Source organism: Mauremys reevesii, linkage group 5, assembly GCF_016161935.1.
Source record: "Mauremys reevesii isolate NIE-2019 linkage group 5, ASM1616193v1, whole genome shotgun sequence".
NCBI lineage: Eukaryota > Metazoa > Chordata > Testudines > Geoemydidae > Mauremys > Mauremys reevesii.
Window position 1 is genome coordinate 68121827 of NC_052627.1, and position 25251 is coordinate 68147077.

General features: G+C 42.0%; 1 protein-coding gene across 4 annotated transcripts in view; it reads right to left on the reverse strand.

The window, feature by feature from the left end:
• SPOCK3 (SPARC (osteonectin), cwcv and kazal like domains proteoglycan 3) overlaps positions 1-18058 on the reverse strand; it is a 396361-nt gene extending 378303 nt beyond the window's left edge. For all 4 annotated transcript variants that reach the window (XM_039542374.1, XM_039542372.1, XM_039542373.1 and 1 more), the window contains exons 1-2: positions 17937-18058; positions 17538-17720 (exon numbers count right to left, since the gene is read on the reverse strand). In XM_039542374.1, coding sequence (XP_039398308.1) covers positions 17538-17720 — 183 coding nt within the window. In that variant the 5' untranslated portion in view covers positions 17937-18058. The remainder of the gene's footprint in view (positions 1-17537; positions 17721-17936) is intronic.
• Positions 18059-25251: the final 7193 nt, after the last annotated feature.

Sequence of the window (25251 nt, forward strand, 5' to 3'; positions counted from 1 at the left end):
CACAGATTAAGAACTTCTACATGGTAAAAAACCCACACACACACCACCATTAAATATTCCCTATGGAATCTATAGTTGGGGAGTATGGGGAACACCTTCATTTTGTTCTTAAATTCTGGTTTGCTTTCCTTCCTTTTCACAATGCAGACAAAAATATTCAGGAAAAATTTCAAACTACTGTATATTTCTGTTCAAATGCAGGTTTTCACAGGTAGACCAAAATCACCAACATTCTGATCCTGTTCTCAGTGAGGTCAATGAAAAGATTCCTACTAACTTCAGCAGGACCAGTACAGAACACTAAGAAATAAGTCTTACAGAAAGTGATGGAAAGAGTCACATTAAAGTCAGAAATAAAGTGAGTTTTTCAATTTATACTTAAATCAATGAATCTTTGCTTCATATTCTAACAAGTGCTCTAGAGCAGGGGTTCTTAAACTGGGGGTTATGACCCCAACGGGGGGGGGGGACAGGTCGCAAGGTTATTACATGGGGGGGTCATGAGCGGTCAGCCTCCATCCCCAAACCCGCTTCACCTCTAGCATTTATAATAGTATTAAAATATATATTAAAAAAGTGCTATTATTTATAAGGGGGGTTGTCGCACGAAGAGGCTTGTGCGTGAAAGCGGTCATCAGTACAAAAAAGTTTGGTAACCACTGCTCTGCAGTCTTATAGACCCAGGTTTTAAAAAGGAATTTCTACTGTAGTCCCGATATTAAATTTGCCACTTACTTAAAAAAATAACTTCTTGATGTGGGGTCAGGGAACAATGTTACAACAACTCAGCAATATGAAAAGTAAATTTTTCAATCAAGCATTTCTCTTGACAGATGCCAAGCATAAAACAGTAAATCACAACATCTTTCATTTCTTCCCCATGCTTGAATGCTCTTGGTCTAATGAGCAAGTTGCCTGGCTGAAAAGTAACTAAATTAAGCAACTGAGAGGCCAGTTGTCAATTCTGAAAATACAGCTCTTTTTGGTTTCACTTTTATTTTCATTTTTTCTAAACTGAAAGTGCATGATAACCGAGTTGATAAACATTGACATCATTTAGATTGGTTTTGTGATTCAATTATGAATCTTTAATGGTCACCAGTGCACTACTCTGGCAAAAGAAATTAAGACACCCTTATGGCTGTAAGGGAACGCTAAAAATCCTAACCCCTTACTGATAAAAGCAAAAACAATTAGGTCCTAAATGTGAAATAACTAAAATTCATATACAAGCTATTTTTCTGTTTTCAGATGAATGAAATTCTAAAAGTGTACATCTTCCTGCAGTAATCCAAGACAGAGAAAACCACTACCCCTCCGCCCCCTCCCCCCAAAAAGTGTATTTTTAAACAATTTGGCCACCCCTCATGGACAGAGTTGCCTCTGCATTGCCCTGCTCTTTATTCTCCCTCTTGCAGGTCTTTTTTTTTTTTTTTTTTTTAAAAAGACTCCACTCTCTTGCCATCCAGTCACCACCCTTACTACAGTCTAGTCTTATTCAGACAAAAAAAAAAAAAAAAAACTCTGAAGTAAAACTCCAAGTCCCAAAAATCTGTCCCAGGGCACGGCTCTTACCTCAGTCTGGGTTGAGCAAAATAGTTCCTTCAGAGTCTGTAGGTGGTGACCTGCTCTGGGGTTCGGCTTGCTGCTGCCCTGCTCAGAGTTGACTTCCATGAAGACTGCCCACCCCTGCTCTAGGAAAACTTTTTGGGCCTAGGGTCACATCTGGATAGGGAAGTTGTATGCAGGGCCGGGGCAAGGGGTTGGGGTGCGGGAAGGAGTGCAGTGTGTAGGAAGGGGCTCAGGGCAGAGGAGGGGTGTGGGGTGTGTGAGGGGGCTCAGGGAAAGGGGTTGGGGTGCAGGGCATATGAGGGGGCTCAGGGCAGGGAGTGGGGGAGGGGGCATAGGAGGAGTTTGGGCTCCAGCCCAGTGCTGTTTACCTAAAGCAGCTTCAGGGTGGCAGCAGCATGCACTGGGGCCAGGACAGACTCCCTGCATGCCTGCCCTGTCCCTGGTGCCACGCCACTCCCAAAAGCGCTGTGGCCCCTGGGGGTGAAGAGCTCTGCGTGCGCTGCCCTTGCCGTGCCTTCCCGGCCAATGGGAGCTGCGGGGAGTGGTGCCCGGAGGCAAGGGCAACACACGAAGCTGTATGCCCCCCCCATCCCGGGGGGCCGCAGGGAAGTGGTGCTGGCCACTTCTGAGAAAGGTGCAGGACCCGCGGCACCACAGGGGGCAATCCCATGGGCTGGATCCAAAGCCCTGAGGGACCGGATCCAGCCCATGGGCCATAGTTTGCCCACCCCGTCCTAGAGAATCAGTTCTTCCTAAAGAACTGCTACTTGAGGTTCACTCCATTCATTGTTTTGGGGTTCCCTCATATTTCTGGTTGGCTCATTTAGTAAGCCTGCTCCAAGTCTCCTACAGGCAGTTCCTTCACGCCTATTACTGTTTCACACTTGTATATTTTTAGAAGACTTATGTTTGGGAGGAAGTGTTTAAAAAAAAAGAGTGTGCACAAGGTAAAAACTTTTCTAGAAATCATAATTTAAGAAGCTTAAACACGCTCAAAAGTCATGGCCAAAAATTCATCCAGGTTGTCCAAATGATAGGAGCAGACTGAGGTGTAAGGACTCACTAGATTATGAAATATAAGTTATATTTCATAGTGTTGTGGGCAGTGTTAGCTAGATTCTAATTTAAATAAGCTATTTTCTTATTTAACAAAGAATACATTTATTGGAAGTCCTTTGGTACCTTTAAGATGCCTGAGGTTAAACTCTACACTATAATACTCTCTAGAAATGTCTTTTGCACATGTTTAGACATCTGGCATGTATTTTTTTATTTGACGTTTAAGAAGATACTAATAATTTTGATACTTCTTACCACAAGCCACATCTTGGGAACTGAAATTATCATCACTCACAGCATTACATTCTCAAGATGGAAACCTAGAATTGCCAATAAATACATTCAATATAACTAAGAATTATACAAAAAATATTGTCCCACTGCCAACCTGCCTCACCACCCACCTCCAATAAACCACCATTAAGGACCTTGGGTTTAGACCCAGTATACAAGTGTCGCACGTCAGGGGTGAGCTGTACCTGTGACCTCTATCTCTGTGAGCACATCCCATGTGATCTGCACTTTTCAGAGCAAGACCTCATGATTCACTCTACACTTGACTGGACCAGCAGATTACAACAATCCATTTCCCAACCATATTACCTCCAGCTAGGTTTAGCCCCTTCTACCGAATACTCTCTGGGAGCTGTGTCCAGCAGGTAAATGCAATTACAGAAACTAATTTGTTCAAAATAGTATGTTTTATTCAGCCATAGAAACATCACAAGCAGAGAAGGGGTTAAAAACAACAAAAGCATAAACATTGTTTTGCCTAAACTTAACATTTCCTTGCCAGTTACAATAGACTACACTTGATCCAGGCAACTCCTAAGCACTGGAGCTAGGAAAAAACAGGCAGAATCCTGGCAATTGCTGCCTTTCTGATAGTCTGATGCATGCCCCCTCCCCAGTCAGTGACCAGGGTCGCTGAGAGCGGGTTTGGGCCCTGGTGAACCAAAAAGTTTCGGGCCCCCCGAGCAAGGGCGGACTGGTTAAATAGGGCTCATGAAGCCAGGCCCCCGGGCCTCCTTCCGGACCCAGTCAAGTCATTTGTACCCCCATCGGCCCTGTCAGTGCCTCCCCCCTCAAGTTCGTTAGAAAGTTCCTGCCTAAATTTCTGAGGTTTCAAGCAGAGCTTCTGAAGCTAAACCAAATTGGTTTATGCATTTCTCCAGTTGGGGGTGGAAGTAGTTTTATATAGTTGATTCCTGCTATTGTCCACCAGGGAAGTCTATATACAGCCATTGTTTTGAGGTTCCTGCAGGATTTAATCCTTAAGCATTGTTTAGACAGTAATATAATAGCTAAACATAAAAATATAGAAAAAAAATCAGTTTTTACAATTAAAAATAAGGTTCTTCTTCCCAATATTTAGTCATTAAAAAGAATAAACTAGTTTTATTAAACATTTCCTTATAGTTAAAATAAAAGGGGTCCCCTTTTCACACACAAGAGAACACATGGCAATACACAGCTTTCATAAGCATAGGAATTCATGCACACTCCAGTTTGTTTCCTTCTCTCAAAGCAGCACTCAGTCTTCAGCCATGAATAGCTCTGAAGGCTCCTGCTTCTCTGAACAACCGCTCAGCTAAAAAGCAGACTATCCTCATAGATTCTGCTGAGAGAAATTGAGACTAGAGCAATCTCTTCTAACCCAAGGATTGTGTATTTGTTGCTCTTGAAAAAAACAAATAGTAGGGCCATGACAATTTCTCATAGCAAACCTTCATGCATTGTGTTTCTTGGGCAAGTTTCTATGGGCCAAATATAGGTAATCTCATTGAGATCGGAGGATCCTGAACACCTTAGCTGTTCAACATCTTGGAGGTTCAGTCCCGTATTGTTGCCCCTAAGCAATGAGAACCAGGATTAGAATTTAGGGATGAAATCTTGGACCAACTGAAATCAATGGGAGTTTTGCCATTAACTTTAAAGGGGCAGGGATTTTAACCCAGCTCTTCCTGACTCCTAACCCTGCTTCTACCTCTACAGTGCACAGCATTTCTAATGACTAATAAGTCATTAACTACAATAGCAGCAAAGTAGTAAGACTATTGTATTGCCCCGGGACACACGTGCAATCAATGATCATCACCAAGAAAAGCCAACAAGTGATTAATAGTAGGTAATGAAGCAAAAGAGAACATTGAAGGTTATACTATTAGTTGTCAAATATCTGCTTTCTGAAAATTAAACTTTTATGAAAATAACTAGAATAGATTCAACACTTAAATTATGTTAACACTGTATTGGCACTCTAAGTTACTATATTTGTATTAATGATAGACATGGCAGTTCTCAGCACTGAATATGCTCAACTAGAGTTTAACGCAAACTGATTTAGATACAAAAAGTTTAAATAATATTTACTAACAAAGTCAGACATGCCACAGTTCATAACAATATTGCTGCAGATAAAATATTTCACTTTTAAAAAAAAAAGTCCTTCAGAACCATAAGCCAAAGAAAACTGTTTTAAAATATAATGTCATGCATTTTTTGGTCAGAAAAAGTTCTCATGTCAGAAATAAATTCATTTCACTTATGAAATGTTAAGAATCACAGGCCCAGAGCCTAACTAAGTGGCCCAATTTTTCAGTGGCTCCTCACCTCTACTCAGAGTTGGGGCTCCTTAGCATGCCTGAAATTCAAACTATTTTCATTTTCAGTACTTAACATTAGGGGTTTACATTTGAAAACAGACCAAGATCTACAAATTGTTTAAATATTAGTACTTTAAAATTACATCTTTGAAACAGCTCTTTCAAATAGCTGTTTCAAATATTTTAATAATGATTACTGAAAAATGTGAAAAAGATAAAAAATACATTTAAGGGATTAGAGTGAAAGTCTGAATAGCCCAACCATTCTATATTAAATTTCTAATAATGGATCCTGTAGCTTCATTCATTCATTCTTTCTCCTCAACTATAAAACAACTCTTGCAGCTTCTGCTGCTAGCCGCATGTATTACTGTATTGAAGCTATTTATACTACACTATGTTAGGCACAGATGGCAGGAGTCAATTCCAATAAGATTTAAGGAGTAAGACATGACAAGTGGTGAATATCCATATCCACTAAATAACCTAGAGCAAGTAAAATAGAGATTGTTGTTCAGAGAAAGGTGATAAAAGATAACTGTTTCATCTTATCTGCTTTACCTTAGATTATAAAGCCAATCTGAAGACTATTACAGTTTACTTTACTCCTAAGTATCTGCCAGATAAACTTCCAAGCTAGTGCTTTCCGAGAGAGAGAGAGAAATAGTCGTTTAAAATTAACAATAGTTTGAGATTAGTACAAAACGTTGGGGGGGGGGGGGAAGGTTTGTCTTTCAACTTTTGTTTCTGTGAAGAACTAAGCTTGACACGCACACCCCCAGCATTCCTCTGCTCACCCCCCCCCCCACACACACACACGAAAACAAACTGAAGATAATGCACACTGGAACTCTTTTTAATTTGTAAGAAAATACAGTCTGAAATTGATATATAAATTTAAGTAAAATCTTACAAATTTAATCTTTAATCTCCATTTTAAAAAAGCTGAAAGTCTTACATATACTTTAGATTCTAGAAAGTAAGTGACAGAATACAGTAGCTTATAATTGTCACAGGTTTTAAAAAAATACTGGCCATTTTTTCCCAGTTACTAATTTCATTTTAAAAAAATCAATGAAATGCACTTTATTTATAATAGATAGCAATACTAAAAAGTCACCAAAAAGGCATGACAAATACAAGTTTTATGAGAATTGGTGAGCAAAGATCTCATAGCTCTTCGGGGTTGGACAAAGCAGTAATTACCCTTAAAGTAGTTTTATTCATGGTTTGTTGTTTTAAACAAAAAAAGACATCTTTAAGGTCACCTAGACACAGGTTGGCAGTCTAACATTTTTGAAACACCGAGTACTGAAAGTTAGTGTTTTTAACCAATTTAAGCCACACACACACACACACACACACCTCTCTTCCTGCTTAGTTCAGTTACTACAGGAATGAAATCTAGACATCCCGTAAAATAGCTAGTTCCACAATTGTTCTTCAAACCTCAGATCAGTGAAATACAGCTTTGCATTTGAGATATTGTATGACTGTAGTACATTTTGCACTGCCTGCATCTACACTGACATCAGGAGAGGAGAAGAGGACAAGACTGTCCCTGGCATATATGATTTAAAAAAAAAAAAAAAAAAAAAAAAAAAAAAGACACTCACTCACTATCAATTCAACAAGAAGGGAGAACAGTAGCTTGGGCCAAGGAAGAAGATGCAAATAAACCCTCCTGTACCCACAACTGACATCTGAAAAGCATCAGCCACTCTGCAGATCAAAGAAAGAAAGAGCATCCAGTATTCAGACAGATAGGAAGTGCACTTCTCCTATATAGCTCATAAGGATCCTAAGTAAACTGTAGCAGTTTCTCAGAGTATTCTTAAGGATTTATTTATTAAGCAAAAATTAAGATTAGGAGTCTGAGTTAAAATTATGTACATTCAGTTTTAGTTAACTGTGGAACTCTTGCAGCTACTTTTATTTTACTCCTGCCTTCATAAAAAGCTACAGAGTTATAACAGATAATTACAAAGACTAAAGTACATGGTTTAATATAATTAGGACTGGGCCACCCAAGAGGAAAACTACACCATGGAAGAGTCCTACAACCAGGTATTTGAAGCCAATCCCTTTATCAATGAAATCCTCAACCAAAATGCGAGGAAGGAGAAGAGTACACCCTCTAAATTTTGACAATAATTCAAGGTCAGCCATCAAAACCAGCACCATTCATATTCTGGTTTTGGATAAAACACCTGATCTTGCCTACATCATAGAAACCTGATTTAATACCACCTCTGTGTAGCTCAGCAAAACAGAAAGAAAAAAAGATTAGCAGTATTGCTCCACTTTAAACTCAGGAACCCAATACTATAGCTTAGAAACAAAAGCCTTTCAATACATCGGCCTTGTTAGCAAAGCAAAGGGCGAGACACCTGGGACACCGCCTCTCCGGAAAAAAGGCCTTCTTCAGACCCCCAGTTCATTGTTCCTGGCAACTTCAGTTTCCATATACACAATCCCAAGAATAGATCTGCCCCCATTTATTGTTTTATGTAGCAAGTCTCAGCATCCTATTCATCTCCTTGTCAAGCCCAGAAAAATCAGAGGACATATTTGAACTCTGATTCTTTCTTCCACTTCCAGCTTGCTAAGAAATTTTAGCCAGTTTCTTCTACACATAACCCTTCATCTAGGTGGAGTTGGCAGCAACAAGGATTAGGTTCAATGTCTAGGGGTTCCTCTTAACAATACAAACCAGGATCAGCTCGAGCTCCCACCCAGTAATCTGGGAACATTAACCACCACTCCGGGCACCTCTACAAGGCAATACTCCCTCTCACAAGCACTGACTGTGCATAGCAAAGAAAGCTTTTAATCAAAAGGGAAAAGGAACGCAGTATTAATTTGGGAAAACACAACCACCATGATTTGATAGCATATGACCAAGAGCAAATATCCTCCCACGAATATGTGGGCAGTGTCCTTTGCCTCGGTTTCTCACCTTGCAGTGTGACAGTCTGACAAGCAAATGTTCCTTTAACACACCTCTCCCTCCACGGCACCTCACTCACAGTTCCTGTCCTTGGTCAGAGAAGGACCCAAGTTCAGAGTTGAGATCACCTCTTAACCCAGAGGGAGGGTGGGAAAGGCACTGGGCAATGCCTCAGTTACTGCAGCCACTACTGCAATTAGCTCACAGTTGTCACCATTCACTCTGCCGTTGCTGCTGCCACCACTATTGTTCATGGACATCATTGACCGCTGCTTTTCTATTACAATGTAGTTGCTTTCTGAGCTTCCTCCACTAAGCCCAGTTCAGTGATTTCACAAGGTAGTGGGGAACCTCACTGCTAGTGCAGGCTTTCACTTGACCACTATCCCACATTAGGTCTACAACTCAGTACCTTATCAGTTATTTCAGCTCTAGTGCTCACTTAACAAAACAAGGACTCAATTGAGTTTTATCAGTGTCTCTTTAAGCAGTGAAGAGGGGAGGGTCAAATGGTCTCTAAGATTCCTTAGGCAAAACCCACACCACCAGATAGATAAATACCTGACTGCACCCTCTCTCCCTCCCCTTCACTGGGATTTGTCATCCCTACCCTGTTTAGCGAATGAGGTTCAGTTTAGGGCTTGTCTACACTGGCAATTTACAGTGCTGCAACTTTCTTGTTCCAGGGTGTGGGGAAAAAAAAAAAAAAAACCTCCACACACACACCCCGAGTGCAATGAGTTTCAGTGCTGTAAAGCGCCAGTGTACCAGTGTGGTAACTATGGCTCTCGTGGAGGCGGGGGTTTTTTTAAGAGCACTGTGAGAGCTCTCTCCCGGAGCTGCACCACGACCACACAAGCCCCATTAAAGTGCTGCCACAGCAGTGCTTTAGCACTGTCAGTGTAGACTAGCCCTTAGGATGACCCCTCAATCAAGGCACAGCTAAGCACAGTTCCACTGCTCTTTATTCTTACAAAAAGGATAACAGCATTTCATTACCCCTGCACTCAATACTAAAGTGATTTGTAACCAAACACTAGCTAAAATTGATCACTTTGCCTAGCTATTCAGCAGATGAGGATGCTTTGTCAGAGTAGGTGTGCTTATGGAAGCACTGTCTGTTCCTGGGAGTTTTCACCACTCCCCGGCTCCCTCCCACTCATCACCAGGGATCCTAGAAATCAATTTGCCACGGGGAAAAAAAAAAGTGGAATCTGTGTTCTTACAAAAATGTAAGAACAGACAGTGGAACTCCAATTATCTGATCTAATTGGTACCAGGGCCAGATCAGATCATCAAAAATTCAGATAATCAGGAGAATGGGCAGGACTCAGCCTGTCATCTTAAATATAGTAAATATATCAATAAGACATTATATTCAATTGATACTGGGGTCTTTTTTTTAAAAAAAATCAGAGAAGGGGTGGGGGTTATGAATGAAAACTAGAATTTCTGGTCCTCACTAGATGTCAGGGAGAGCTCACTCAAACCCTGCCATGTTAAGTATCCTCACACCTTCTTGTCAACCTAAAATGGACCATCTTGATTACCACTACAAAAAAAGTCCCCCCCCCCCCCTCAGGCTGATAAGTCATCTTAATTAGCCTCTTACAGTTGGTATGGCTACTTCCACTTTTTCCATGTTCTCTGTATGTATGCATGCATGCATGTGCACACACACCCCTACCTTACTATATGTTCCATTCTGTGCATCTGATGGAGTGGGCTGTAGCCCATGAAAGCTTATGCTCAAATAAATTTGTTAGTCTCTAAAGGTGCCACAAGTACTCCTGTTCTTTTTGCAGCTACAGACTAACACGGCTGCTACTCTGAAACCTGCTTACATAGAGGAACAATGGTTCATGAGCCAATCATTTCTGGGCAGGATTACTGTAATGCATCTGGAAGCTGAGTTGAAGGTGAAAGCATTTCCCAGTAAAAGAGGACACAAGGATAACTTCAGTGTTGCAATGCTCCCACCTCACAGCTGACATTGGTGTAACAGAAAGTCTGAAATCTAATCTCTCATTTCCATGTAGTAGTTGCATCAAAATGATACCACAGATGTTCCAATCACAGCTTCCTAGTTAAAGTGGAGTTAATTTATTTGCTATAAATATCTTTTCACCACAGAGGATCCAACACAATCATTTCAGTACAATATAACCATCTTGCGGTAAAAAGCAATACTGTACAATGGCTTAGGACAAAAACACACACCATATCCACCTGGAACTCCAGGTAGATTTTAGATAGAACACTGGAAATAACATGCTTGCAACAACAACAAAAAAGTAGCATGTTTAATGATCAGAAGTGGATTGGAACTTAAAATTTATTTCACTCAGTATTTAAAACTATTACTCTTAGGGTACCTCTCCACTACAAACACACAACAGACCTGCAGCAGCAAGTCTCTGAGCTTGGGTCAACTGTACAGAGCTAAAATATAGCAGGTGTAAACATTCCCACTTGAGCAGTTTTGTCTCTGAAACCCAGTGAAGGGGAAGGGTATAAAGCCCCTCTGTAGCGTAAGCATGAATGACTACACTGCTATTCTTAGCCCCATCGTGCAAGCTGACCCCAGCTCTAAGATTTGCTGCCACAGGGCTTTTTTCTAGCCTAGTTAGTTATACCCTTCAAGTTCCCTCTAACCGCACCTTGGAGTTTGGGTTTAGCATTGATTCAACAAGAAGAATGACACATAAGATTCCATGGAGGTCACCTCTCTGATCAGTGTTGTGTGCAATCATTCAATACTAACCCTACTCAAGTTGTGTGATTGTGACCTGTCTAACTGTAGCTAGTCTAGATGTGACAGCCAAAGTTAGTTAGGACTTTAAATTGCTATAGTCCAGAAACAAATATAGAAGTTGCATGAAATTTCTACAGATGGTTGCATGGAGTAAGAGTTTTCCAAAGGTATATAAAATGACTAAGTGACCTTAAGTCAGAGTCAATGTGTCTTATTTTAACATTGCTAATCAGAAGAGTCTTTGGAATCGCCCACAGGTCTCATGAAATGCAGTTTATGGTAGATTATAAACCTACTAAATCATTCAGAATGAAGTCCTACTTTCCAATTAGCATCTTGTCCTTTAACTATTGGGGAAAGGCTTCTACCGTAATTCAGAACGGCATCAGCAGAAAAGAATACTTCACATTGCTTATAAACATCCATAATAGTTGAGGTCTCTCTCCTCAATTACTCAAATTCTTCAACTGATCATATTGTGCTTTGAAAGGACATGTTGGCCATTATTGGTTAAATAATGTATGGACTGAAGTGCTTGATTCCATCTAGAAAAATGGAAGGTGATGCTTCCAGAACTACCATACCTGAAAATTTTCATTCTCCTTTGTGTGTGGCAATCACTCCTGGGCTCACAGCCAACCCCACTGGCAGGGCCGGCTTTAGGCCAATTCCACCAATTCCCCTGCATCGGGCCCCGCGCCTAAGAGGGCCCCATGCCCAGTGGCAGGGCCGCCAGGGACCGGGGGGAGGGCGCAAGTGACTGAGAATCCCTTCCCTGGCTAGAGGCTCCTTTTTAATTTTTTACTCACCCGGCAGCACTCTGGGTCTTCGGCGGCAGGTCCTTCAGTGCTTCTGAAGACTCAGAGCAAGTGAAGGACCCGCCACCAAAGACTCAGAGCACCACTCGGTGAGTACAAGCCCCACATGTTTTTTTAAGTCATCTCTGCCAGGGCCCCATCGAAACTGTTCAAATCGGGCCCCGCACTTCCTAAAGCCAGCCCTGCCCACTGGGTCCCCCAGTCAGGTACACAAAGCAACAGATTTTCATTTAGCTGTCACTTCTAAGGCATGACAAACCAGCAATAGTCTTTTCCATGTTGTTTCTGGGTGACACTGATATCACATTACTACAGTAGTCCCATATCAGGCCTACCTTCCCTCCAGAGGCTCTGGCAAGCAGCAGTCTCTCAAGCAGCTATTGGTCTCAGACAGGTTTCTCAGAGTAGAGCTGAAGGTCTGCACTGCTCCCCCACCAGCACCAAACTGAGTGATACTAAAGGGTGTAGTGAGGTGTAGGCTTGGAGTGAGGAAGGGGAAAGTAATAAAGTAACCATTAAACAATCAGTAGTCTCTCTTCCCAATTTAGTTTTAACAAAAAAAGCTGCAACATAAGTAGCTATGGGATATAACAGTGCAACTACTAGGTATCAGTGGGAAAAAAGTATGCTAGTAATGTCCTGGATATACTGGGCTGTTAAATGTTATTGCTTTTAACATGCTAATGCAAACACTGTAATAGAGTATGAATGTCCCAGTGTACTGTAGCTTGTTTTAACTTACTGTAATACTAGAAGTGGTGCACGTGAAGCTCTCTTAAAAGCTGACACTATTCCCAAGCCAGCATGCATAGGGCTGGGGGTGGTGAAGGGGAGTGCATCTAAGTAACATCTCACACCAAACAAGAACTTTTCCACAGTTCATTGCAATTTGCAAGTGTAATTATATCTTGTCTTACAAACACCATTACATATGAACAAGGTCAATAATCCCCCCTCCCCCACAAATATATACAGAGTTGTGCTTCTGCATATAGTATCTATCTGAAATGAATATTGAGCTCCCAGCTCTTCAGGATGCAGTAAAGAGTCAGCACCCAAGCCACAGGTTGAATCCTATTGCAAACAGTATGGGTGATGCATGAGGCATTATGAAGCAAGAGGAGATTACTGGAAAACTTTAAATAAGACACAGAAAGAATATAGTTTTCCTAGGTTTTGTTTCTGTCAGATTTTTTGTATATGTATAAGTGTTTAATATAAAAAAAATCAGGTAGTAGGGTTTACAATGTTATAACAAGAGATTATGCTATTACCATTATCCAGTTAACTTGCACACTACTATTTTGAATTAGTGATAATTCACAGAGAGAGAAAGAAGAAAGCTAAATTTAGAGAATAAATTATTCACCAGTCACTTTGCTCCAGTCCATCAGCACAAAGCACCATAAACCCAGTAGAACCTGGCCAAGAGCATATTCACCTCAAATTGGCATCTGCAACACTCCCCCCGCACACACACATACACATTCCCAGTCACCACTATTCATGATATAGCTAAGTGAAAAGGTGGCATGGCTGAAGCATTTAGCAGGCAATTGAAAACTAGTATAGAGTACAGTAGCCCTGAGAACACTGCTGAATTCTGAGCACTGGGTCTGCAGCGAGACCAAGGAGACATAACTGGCACCTTAACCCCTCTTTCCTTCACAAGCTGCACAAAGTACAGTTTAGATACAGCCCTGTATCTGATCCACAGTATCTGTCACACTTCTGGTTCTCATGGGAATGAGTACACTTTGTGTATAAAAAAAGAGTGCACTAAAGTCTCTTCCCCCCCCCTTTAAAAAAAAAACACTACCATTCTATCCTAATTTTTTTTAAACACAAAACCAGTGATGTCCATGAGAGTTTTGCACATAGATCAATGCCAGTATATAGTAGCCTCCAACATATACACAGCTTTCCAGTGTTTTATAGTGAGACATGTCTCTCGCCTAGACCAGTTTCATAATTCTCTACAGATTTGTCACCAAGATCAAGGACTGCAGTGAAAAGACATTCCAGGCAACGGGGTGGGGGGGGGGAGGGAGGGAGAGAGAGAGAGGAGTCAGTTCTGTGTTTTTACAGCTTTGTACAGACAGATTCTGTAAGCCAATATTATTACTGAGTTAATGAATGATTGCATTGCTTAAAGTCTTTCCCTAAAATGCTGACATTCTAGAAGACATTAAGTTAAGAGAATGTTTTATGTTAGATCAGATCAGGTTTAGTTTTAGTTAAAGAACATATGTTTATGAACAATCTTTCTGAACTTCCCTGAATTCTTTCATTGTGATCTAAAAAACTCTTAAGAAATGAGGCAGAAGTCAGTCATTACCTTCCATATTCATCAATTCTGTCATTTCATAAGTTAAGCCTTTAATATTTTTTTCACACCAAAAAAATTCCATCTCCCCTACACAACTGTGTTTTTTTTCCCCCTCTAGTTTGTGGAAAACAGGTTTCTTTCTGAATACTGAAAAAGAAAAAAAAATTATATATAAGGCCTCACAAAGCTGCACTTCCAATTTTAACTCCTTACACACACACGTATGTACGTATAAGTATATGTATTTGTGCTGTTCTATCCTGAGGTAGGAGGCAACATTTGATTTTCTTAAAACTTTTAAAAGCAGCAATGAAGTACCTAACCCCAATTTCAAAGAGTGACACTACAAAAAGTCACATAAAGCTAGCTATACAACATTTCAAAAGATTCACTAAAATATATTCCTCAGTTATCTAAAAACTGAAGGTAGTAGTTCAAGGCTGCTTGAAATTGGTTCTCCTTTTTTGGGGGGGGAGGGGTTGCAAACTGCTGGACAAATAGTTAAGTTCAGTTTTCAGTTACTGATTTGCTCCAGTTATATTCTATGGATTTCTGCAAACCCACCTACAGTTTAAAGATAAAAGAACAGGAGTACTTGTGGCACCTTAAAGACTAACAAATTTATTTTAGCATGAGCTTTCGTGAGCTACAGCTCACTTCTTCGGATGCATAGAATGGAACACACAGATCTGTGTGTTCCATTCTATGCATCCGAAGAAGTGAGCTGTAGCTCACGAAAGCTCATGCTAAAATAAATTTGTTAGTCTTTAAGGTGCCACAAGTACTCCTGTTCTTTTTGGGGATACAGATTAACACGGCTGCTACTCTGAAACCAGTTTAAAGATAGTAATGCTTCACTGCAAAAGACTTTCTATTATAACCACTTCCTAATGAATTAGAATACTTAGATTTCAATACAATAACCAACCGACTCTATGAGAAATAAGATTTGAATCCTCACAGAGATACCAACTTCATAAAACCATGAGAAAATAAATAAATAGAAACAAACCAGCATATTTGTAAGGGTTGCCTAAAAATGATCTGTATTCAGTGCTCACTCAGAGTAGTTACTTTTAAAACCCTTGGGATACCTACCTGTCACAGAGTAAATTATCTGGCTAATATCCAGTATTACAGTATATGCCAATGGGCACCCAAGAGACAGACAGACAGCACTTGTCTTCCAGACAGGCTGGAGATGCTATCTTATGGAAATGATATTGTCTAATTATAAAAATTTAACTTATGAGTTGTTTGGCATTGTCCACAACAGTACTTAATCCTATAATATTTACATAGCACTGCATGTTTCTGAAGAAATATTGAAACATCTTCTTTTAAAAAAAATTAACAACTATTAGTATTTAAGAGATGTTTGGCATAACTCAATACAGGTTTTAAATGTGTAAAACACTGTGGAAGTGAATTTCCCATAAATATAGAAGTAACTCATTTTTTATTCATGCAACCTTAGTTCTCAAGTTCATATCTCACCTTCAAAATATACATTCAAGTACAATATTCAGAAGTGCATTGGATATAGCTCCTTTTTAGGGAAAAAAAATCATTCCCCCAGAATCACTAGAGTCAACTACAGAGATGGGTTGTTATTGACAAACTGTAGGAGGAGAACCTTTTGAATACTGGAGTTTTAAACAGCTCAATAGGGATAAATAGAAAACCACTGCACAGATAGGGTGACAAAAGCTACAAAATGTAGGACTTTTTTGTTATCAATCAATTAATTCCAGGAACTACAGACAAACAAAAACATACACACACACCAGGACACACCAGTGAGCATGTAAGTTAACAAACAGTAATGGTAAACAAAACAACCACCCATTAGCTTCCACTAAATTAAGTTGCCATGTTTGTTATGACAACAACTGAAGTAATCTGAGAGATCAGAACCACTATTCAATTTATGATATCTGGGAAAGAATTAGCTAGAAGGTTTAGTCCTATTCCCATGCAGCTGAAATATCTTATGATATACAAGCCATTTATGCCCTTACTTAGGTTCCATAGTAGGATTCATCTTTGAAGTATATTTCATAAAAAGTATTTAGAAAAAGTAGCAACTATCCATATAGTCTGTTATCTTGCTAATACTTTTCCGTGTTGCAAAATGAATTTCAATATTGACACAAATTGTAAGGTACACATAGCATATTTTAAGTGAGAAATTAGTATTTTCTGCAGTAATCCATTTCAGGAGAGAGAGAGACAGACAGACAAAATCCATATTTCAATAGCAGTGGTGTTAACCTCATTTCAGGGAAAGAAACCACTAGAGACTCATTAAACAGAAACTTACTGCCTTTCCACTTTACACATGGAACAATTTGTCAAGACTATCATGATTGCACTTGCACTGATTTTTGAAGCTGAACCCGATTTGTCTTCATTGCCTGCACCGAGGACTGCCTCTTCCTCTCTTTTCACTTTGCTCCTTTGATGCCTTGTGAATTTCGTGTTTGGGCTACAGAGGTCACTGGAGGCCAAACGCTGGTACAGTGCATCTATCTCCCAGTCTAATGGGGGAAAATAGCTGGCCAGATGGGCTATGCCCTAGTGAAAACGTGATTGACTAGCTCTGGAGTAGTGCACACCTGATATCTTAAACAATGGAAACGGAAAGGGGCAGTTTATTACAGGGCTTCTCTCAAATCAGGTGGAAAGAATGGCAGACATATCACGGCTAACGGTGCAACAGCCAGATCCGACCACGGGATCCTCCTTTACTTGAATGACCCTTTGCAAAAGGCATAGTCCGAGTTATCCCTTTTATTGTCGCCTCCAAGGAGGCCTGCGACTTAAGAAAGGGGGGGGGGGGACCTCGTCCTTTAAAAGTTAATATAGCAACAACGATCAGCACTTATGATAACAGTGCTAACCCTGTGCAAGTAGCCCCTTCCCCTCCCCCACCAGGGTAGAGACGACATCTCCCTACGCCGCCAGCTTAAAGTTCTTTAAAGGCCTATTAGTGACCGGATCGATCCTTATTGCTCAGCAGCAGGGGCACATCAGGGATCGCCTAGCAGCAGCGCCACTGTGGGAGAGCACATCTTCCCCTCGCGCTCGGGTGTGTGTGTGTGTGTTTACACTCAGCGCACCGCCATGGTGCAGAAACATCATTCAAGAAAAGTTCAGCCCGCACCGCTGCGATGGCTGTGCACAAGGGCCAATATTGTGCAATGCCATCAAAGCCAGGCTACAGGGAAGAATGTAGCACAGCCTCGCTCCAGCCTTCCAGGCCCGGTGGGGGGAACATGCAAGGTCTCCTTGGTTTTGCTCATGCACACTAACAGGGCTACCACTCTGAAACCAGACAGGAGAGGGTTTGAGAACTTATTACCCACCGTCCCCCAGCTAGAAGGGCCGAACCCAGCCGCGACTGCATTTAACCCCAGACGAGTCGGTGGGGAGGGGTTGAACTTACGTCGCGGAATTTGTTCCACTGTCCGACCTCCTTGTCATACTGGGAGACGGTAGTGAGCCATTGTTTATCATCCAGAAAATTGCCGGGGTCCGACCTGCCCCCGGCCGCCGCCGCCGCCGCTGCTAGACCCTGGCTGTACCAAGCTGCTGCACACACGCACATGAAGGCTGCCACCTTCAGCATCTGTGCAAGAGGAGACACAAAGCGAGGGGGTTCACAAACAAGAAGCCACACGGGAGCGCTCCCCGGGCAAAGGACGGGCGGGAGGGGGGCAGGTAGCGGGAGCCGGGGAGAGGCGCAGTAGGGATGCTCCTTCCCTCCACGCGCGGAGGAGGCAGGGCAGAGAGAGGAGGGGAGCTGAAGCCGGGGCGCGTAGAGCAATGGTGCCTAGCCCATCACCTTGCTGCAAGCCCCGCACCGGGCTCCCCGCTCCTACTGGAAACGCGGCTCGACGCTGCCAACTCCGGCTCTTTCTGGAGCTGCTGCACGCGCCGCCGTCTGGAGCCGTCCACTCAGCTCCCTGCGCGCGTCCCACCCCGCCCTCCTCCCCGGCCCTCCCCCTGCTCCGCGCACGGCTCGCGGCCAAGCCCGCACAAGCCGGCGGGGCAAGCGGCGCCTGGTGCAGAGGCGAGGAGCGCGCGGATTCCATTGAGCCCCGCAGAACCTGACGCTGCTGGGGGATCAGCCCCTGGCTTTAATGATGATCATTTCACTAGAGGCTTTTTGTTGGCCACAGAAAGGCTGAAACCTGAAGCCCAAGTGGACAGAGAAACTTCGCCCCTAGGCCACAAAATGTACTAACACCTGGTTCCCGGAGGCCCGTTGTTTGCTTTCTACCGTCCCACCTTGGCAGAGCTTCTTGTGGGAAACTCTTGTCAAGAAACTAAGGGCTGGTTTCTGCAACACGTGTGCTTAATACGCCAGTAATCTCATTCAGTTTATTGGGGCTAATCACATGAGGAAAGCTAAGCATGCCTGTAAACGCTTGCAGGATTATTGCCTAGGAGCCAGATTTACAAAGGTACATCGGCACTTAGGTAATTATTACCCAACTTGTTTAGAAGCTTTTATAAATCACAGGTGCCTATCTGCATCTTTAGGCATCTAAATGTGTTTGTAAATCTGGCCGTAAAAATCCCCTTTTCAAAAGTGGCTTAGGCACTGAGGTATTTAGATGCCTAAAGATGTCAGTAGATCAGGTGCCTAGTGTGATTTTCCAAAGCACCTAACTCCCTTTGAGAAAATTGCACTAGGCATTTGTCTGCATCTTTATTAACAAGTCTGACTTTTAGAGCCTAAATCTCATTAAAAGTCAATCTCACTCCTAAATGCAAAAATCACTATTTAAAATGTTGCCCTAGGAGCCTAGTGAAATTCATAGGAACTGCCATACTGGATCACTCAGTCCAGTATCCTGTCCCCAACAATTGCCAGCACCAGATGCTTAGGAGAAAGGTGAAAGCACCCACACATTAGGCAGATGTGGGATTATCTAATCACCCACCCACTATGAAAGTTGCAGCATAGCCCCTTATATGACCGATATTATGGATTCATGGGCTATCTTTGAGAATATTGTATCAACTTTAAACATTACAGATATCGTATGGGCTGGGGTTTATACTTTAGTTCCAGGAACTATGGGAGCGGGATTAATGTAGCTAGTCTGAAGAAGACTCACCCACTTGGGGGGAAATTGGACATCCTGGTTTGAACTGTTTACAGAAGACTAAGAAACAAAGAACTGAGAACTGTATAAAGTGACTACCCTGGTGACAGGAAGTAAGTCATTCTACCTCAGTCCAGGAATTGACATGACACTATCAGCAAGCAGGACAGAACCTGTGAGAGGGGTTTGGAAGTACTCGTTCGTTTGAGGGCCTCTGTGTGGACGATGGATGACAGCTTGGCAAACTTGGATCAGCATCTAAGATGTTTATTGTTTTTAAGATACGTTTTCTCTGTAATGCTTTTGTTCTGAGCAAATAATGCTTTGTTTATGAAGGTTAGCTAGTCACTGGTTAACCTGTCATTGTCCCCTGAGAGAGCTATAAATGCTGGACTAAACTCAGACCAGTTGCAATAATCACAGTGAATTGCAGCCTAAATCCTCAATCTAATGGGAGGGAGTCATAGGATTCTACCCCAGGAAAGGTGACAGTTAGTGGTCTGAAAGCTAAGTAGGATGTGCTCAAGGAGCTTTCAAAAGGGTCAGAGGTGCAGTTACCTTTGGAACTGACACACATAACACTTAAATCCTGATGCATGTGATTTTATATCCCTTCCTAAAGGATTTGTTACCACTAATTAATTATAACTCTGGCTATTTTTGTTATCCAAATAAAAGCCTAGATCCTCATTGAATTTTGCTAAATTCTTGGTTTTAATGACTTCTTATGGTAAAAAGTTCCAAAATTTAATTGTATTTTGTGTGAAAATGTATTTCCTTTTACTAGTTTGAATTTGCCACTTTTCCATTTCATTGGCATGGCCCCTTGCTCTTACATGATGGAGAGAACAGAAGCTCCTAGTCTACTTATTTTATATACTTTTATCAGGTCCCCTCTTATTCAAATTCTTTCTCATATGAACAAATCTCTTCTTTTCAATCTCTCATCAAATTAAAGTTTTACCATCCCCCTAATCATTCTTTTTTGCCCTTCTTTATTAGGGAGATGGCAAAACTCTCATTTGATGAGAGATTGAAAAGAAGAAGTTTGTTTAACTGAGAAAGGAGTTGAATGAGAGGGCAGCAGTGGCTAGAGCCCAAGTCATGTCTTAGGGCCCCATTGTGCTGGGCACTGTACAAACACACAACGAAAAGACTGTAAATTATTTTGTCCATTAGAATTTATTTTTGTTTTAAATGTAATAAATGATGATTCTCCAAATATATATATAATTACTGAAAAGGGGGACATTGTTGAGAAAAAGGTAACTTCTTTAGTTTTGTACCTTTATATGGTTTTTATGTGTGCTTGAATAAATGGAATTACCAATTTGTGTAAAGTCCTTGATCAAAATGAGGCTCTTAAGCCAATTATGTGGAGATCAGAGTGCTTAAAATTATTGAGGAATATATTTAAAATTATTAAAAGCTTCAAGAAGCTTGGTTCAGGCAAAATTACAGATAATTGATCATTTAGTCTATGTTGTTTGGAGCAACTGCAGACATAGGTGTGGAAGATCACTTTTGAACAAATCACAGTGAAACTTTTATAAAGCCCAAACCACTCCAGAGGTCCCTTTCTGAAGAATGTTTCCTGAAAACAAATCCCAGCCACTTTTATTCCACATATCTCCTGCAATTATGAAATAAGTCACAATTACTTCAAGTACTGAATAATATTAAGACTGAAAACGTGAAGTACAGCTTTATTAAAAACAAAAGAAATGATCTTGATGATTGGAAGGTAAAAAAACTGGGAGTGACGTATTTAAAACTTACATAAACTAAGTAGGTGAATGTTTTAAAAAAAGGAGTTTGGTGTATTTAGAGAAATTTCTTCTTTGCCAAAAGGTTTGCTGAAAACTGTAAAACTAATGAAATTAACTTTGACCTTTATAAAAATAAGACCATACAAGGGATGAGTCTGAAAACACTTACCCACTTCTTTAGTCTATGTATAAAGTCTTTCCATCCCCTCAGTTGCAAGTTTGCAATGGGGTTGCTAACAGTAGTAGAAAGTCTTTTCAGGTTTAGGCACATAGGTACAAATCTGACAATGATCTATTAGGGCCTGATCCTATGCACACTGAAATCAGTGACTAAACTCCCATTGACTTCAGTGGTGCAGGATTAGGACCTGAAAGGGATACTGTGCAGAGCTATGTGAACCTTAGTGGTTTTAGTTCATGGGGTCTGTTCAGTCTGTTTGTTTGGTTTTCAGGGTTTTGTATCTGTTAATTTTGTTTTAGTTTCTAAACAAAACTGAATGTGAAACTCGGTTGAAACAACCACCCCCTTTGTTGCCCCACTTCCATATGCCTTTTCCATCAGACCAAAAATTTGCTCTTTTGCCTGAAAGGCTGGAGAATCTTTTGGGTGGATTTAGGTTGAGTTTTGAGTCAGAATCCTAAAAACAAGTCAGTTTTCATCATAGAAGGAAGGCAGGCTCCAGCTTTTTTGCCACCCCAAGCAGCAAAGAGACAAAAAAAGAAACAGCCACGATCGGTGGCTGCTCTACCGTGCCACTTCATTCTTTGGCGGCAATTCAGTGGCCGGTCCTTCCCTCCAAGAGGGATTGAGGGACCCACTGCCGAATTGCCGCTGAAGACCTGGATGTGCCGCCCCTCTCCATTGGCCGCCCCAAGCACCTGCTTCCTGCGCTGGTGCCTGGAGCCAGCCCTGCATAGAAGAAAGGTTAACAGTATTGTTTAATGGATTTAGTAATAATCTGGAAAAGGACATGAGCAGTAAATTAACAAACTTTGCTGGTAACACAAAATTATGTAGGTTAGTCAAGTACTGAGAAGACTGTAAGGAACTTCTGAGGAACTAACCAAGCTACGTGAATGGGCAATATAATGGCAGATGAAATTCAGTAATGCACATTGGAGGAAAAAAATTAACTATTGATGTACTTCCTAGGTTCTAATTTAATTGAATCAGTTCAGGGAAAGGACCAGCCATTTGGATAGTCCAGTGAAGACTTTTGTTCAGTGTGAAAATGTGGTGAAAAAAAATAAAACAAATGTTAAGGAACAGACTGGAGAATCAGGGCTGGCTCCAGGCACCAGACGAGGAAGCACGTGTCTGGGGCAGCCCATTGTAAGGGGCGGCATTCCGGCCAATCTTGGGGTGGCACATTCCAGCCATCCTGCTGCGTTTTTTGTTTTTTTTGCTTGGGGTGGCAAAAAAGCTAGAGCCGGCCCTGTGGAGAATAATCCAGAAAGTATTATAATGCCATTATATAGATCATTGGTTCACTGTCATCTGGAATAGTGAGTGCAGTACTGGTCACACATCTCACATAAGAAATTGTAGAATTCGAGGGGGTTTAGAGAAGCTCTGCTTCCAGTAAGTTAAGCATGTGTGTAAATGTTTGGAGAATTGGGGCCAAGAATTGTAAGCTCTTTGGGGACAGAGACCATCTTTTTGTTGTATTTTCACAGTGCCTAGCACAATGGGGCCCTGATCAATTATTAGGGTCCCTAGGAACTACTGCAGTGCTGCATTTAAAACAAAAATGAAGTCTAATGGAAAAAATTATTTGCAGTCTTTTTGTTGTGTGTTTGTACAGTGCCCAGCACAATGGAGCCTTAAGACATGACTTGGGCTCTAGCCACTACTGCCCTCTCATTCAACTCCTTTCTCAATAACAATAAGAATAGTGAATATATATTGCCTAATTTTAAATTGGGATCATTGAAGTTGTAACCCATAGCTCTTTTCATCATTGTCAGGTTAGAAAATATTGCTGCTATTAGTTTTACTTCCCTTTCTATCTGACTTCTATGACACAAAATTAGAAATTCAAAATACATTGTATTTTGAATTTGCTAGTTTGAAAAAAACCCCTCTCAGCTGCACAGGTTACTATTGGTTGTCCCTTCTCCATTAAGATTCACTAACTCTCTGTTTATGACTCTCTGTTCCCTCTATTGTAGCAGAGGGCCAGCTCTGCTTCAGTTAAGACAGAGCATTGCTCTCTGTTTAAAGGTAGACTGTTGTAAGTGCTCTAAAATCCACATGTTCTCTTACATTGTCTTTACATTTGCTATGCCTTGTGGGCAGGGGCGGCTCTACCTTTTTGGCCGCCCCAAGCAGTCATGCGCGGAAGGCGCCCCGGAGCCGCGGGAGCAGCGGACCTCCCGCGGGCATGACTGCGGAGGGTCCGCTGGTCGCGCGGCTCGGCTGGACCTCCCGCAGCTGCGGACGGTTCGCAGGTCCGGCGGCTCTGCTTGAGCTGCCGCAGTCATGCCTGCAGGAGGTCCAGCCGAGCCGCGGGAGGAGCGCCCCCTCCGCAGTCATGCCTGCGGCAGGTCCGGTCGTCCCGGGGCTCCGGTGGACCTGCCGCCCCCCCGGGAAAAGGCCGCCCCACGCGCATGCTTGCCGCGCTGGGGTCTGGAGCCGGCCCTGCTTGTGGGGAGTATTAGTGACCCAAATATGGGGTTATTTTAGCAAAGAGTCCCCAAGATACAAACCCCAAATTGCATTTTACAAAATCAACTTTTTATTCTATTTTTTCCACACACTAGGGGTGCAAACTGTGGTTCTGACCCTGCCCAAACTGAAGTCTGCCATATGGCATTTATCTAAGATGAACCCACTGTCCCTTTCTGGGAGTTCTATGTAAGAAGTTATTCACGATTACATTAGTAATTCCAGGAATGAGTATCATAGCTTGGGCCAAAGAGAATGATGTGCATTCCCAGTAGCACTGAGGATATGTTCACACTGCAATCAGAAGATATGATTATAGCTTATATAGGTATCCCAAAGCTAGCTTTGATAGAGCCAGATCACTAAAAATAGCAATGTAACTGTGGTGGCATGGGCTGAGGCATATGCCAGCTGCCCACACACAATCTCACCTGGGATCCTGGATATGGACTCAGGTAATTAACCAGTGTCGCTGCCCATGCTATCCTGGCTACACTGCTATTTTGAGTGAGCTGCCTTCATAAAAGTTAGCTTGGGTATACCTATATGTGCTGTAATTACACTTCCTGATTGCATAAGCGTATGTAGGGCCCTAACAAATTCAGTCCATTTTGGTCAATTTCATGGTAATATGATTTTTAAAATTGTAAAATTCATGATTTCAGCTATTTAAATCTGACATTTCACAGTGTTGTAATTAACCCAAAAAGGAGTTATGAGGGGGTAACAAGGTTATTGTAGGTGGGGGTTGTGGTACTGCTTCCTTCTGTACTGCTGCTGGCAGCAGTGCTGCCTTCAGAGCCCAGCCCTGAAGACAAAGCTACCACCAGCAGCAGTGCAAAAGAAAGGCCTTGGCTACACTGGCGCTTTACAGCGCTGCAAGTTTCTCGCTCAGGGGTGTGAAAAAAAACACCCCCTGAGTGCTGCAAGATACAGCGCTGTAAAGCGCCAGTGTAAACAGTGCCGCAGCGCTGGGAGCGCGGCTCCCAGCGCTGCAAGCTAATCCCCACGGGGAGGTGAAGTATGTGCAGCGCTGGGAGAGCTCTCTCCCAGCGCTGGCGCTGCAGCCACACTCACACTTCAAAGCACTGCCGCGGCAGCGCTCCCGCAGCAGCGCTTTGAAGTTTTGAGTGTAGCCAAGCCCAAAGAATGGCATGCATGGTATTGCCAGCCTTATTTCTGCACTGCTGCCTGCACAGCTGGGCCCTCAGTCAGCAGCCACCACTCTCCAGCCACCCAGATCTGAAGGCAATACAGAAGTATTTTTCCAAAATACCACAATACCATGACCCACCCCTAAAATAACCTTGTGACCTCCCTGCAAATCCCTTTCGGAGCAGGATCCCCAATTATTAAAAAGCTACAAAAAGGGTTTTTTTTTAAAACCTGCTTTTATTTTATTTACAAGAAATCATCAGTACTATTAGAAAGACATCTTCGGTTATTGCTGCAGAGAGGAATGCAAGAATGTTTTTAACGTGAATTGATGGATCCATTCCTATTATAAAAAGAAATTATAGTGGCCACTGGTAAAAATACAGCAGGTTCCCCAGCTGATAAATGCCCCTCCAGTTTGGATATCTGACTATTTTGAATTTAGTAGCTAGT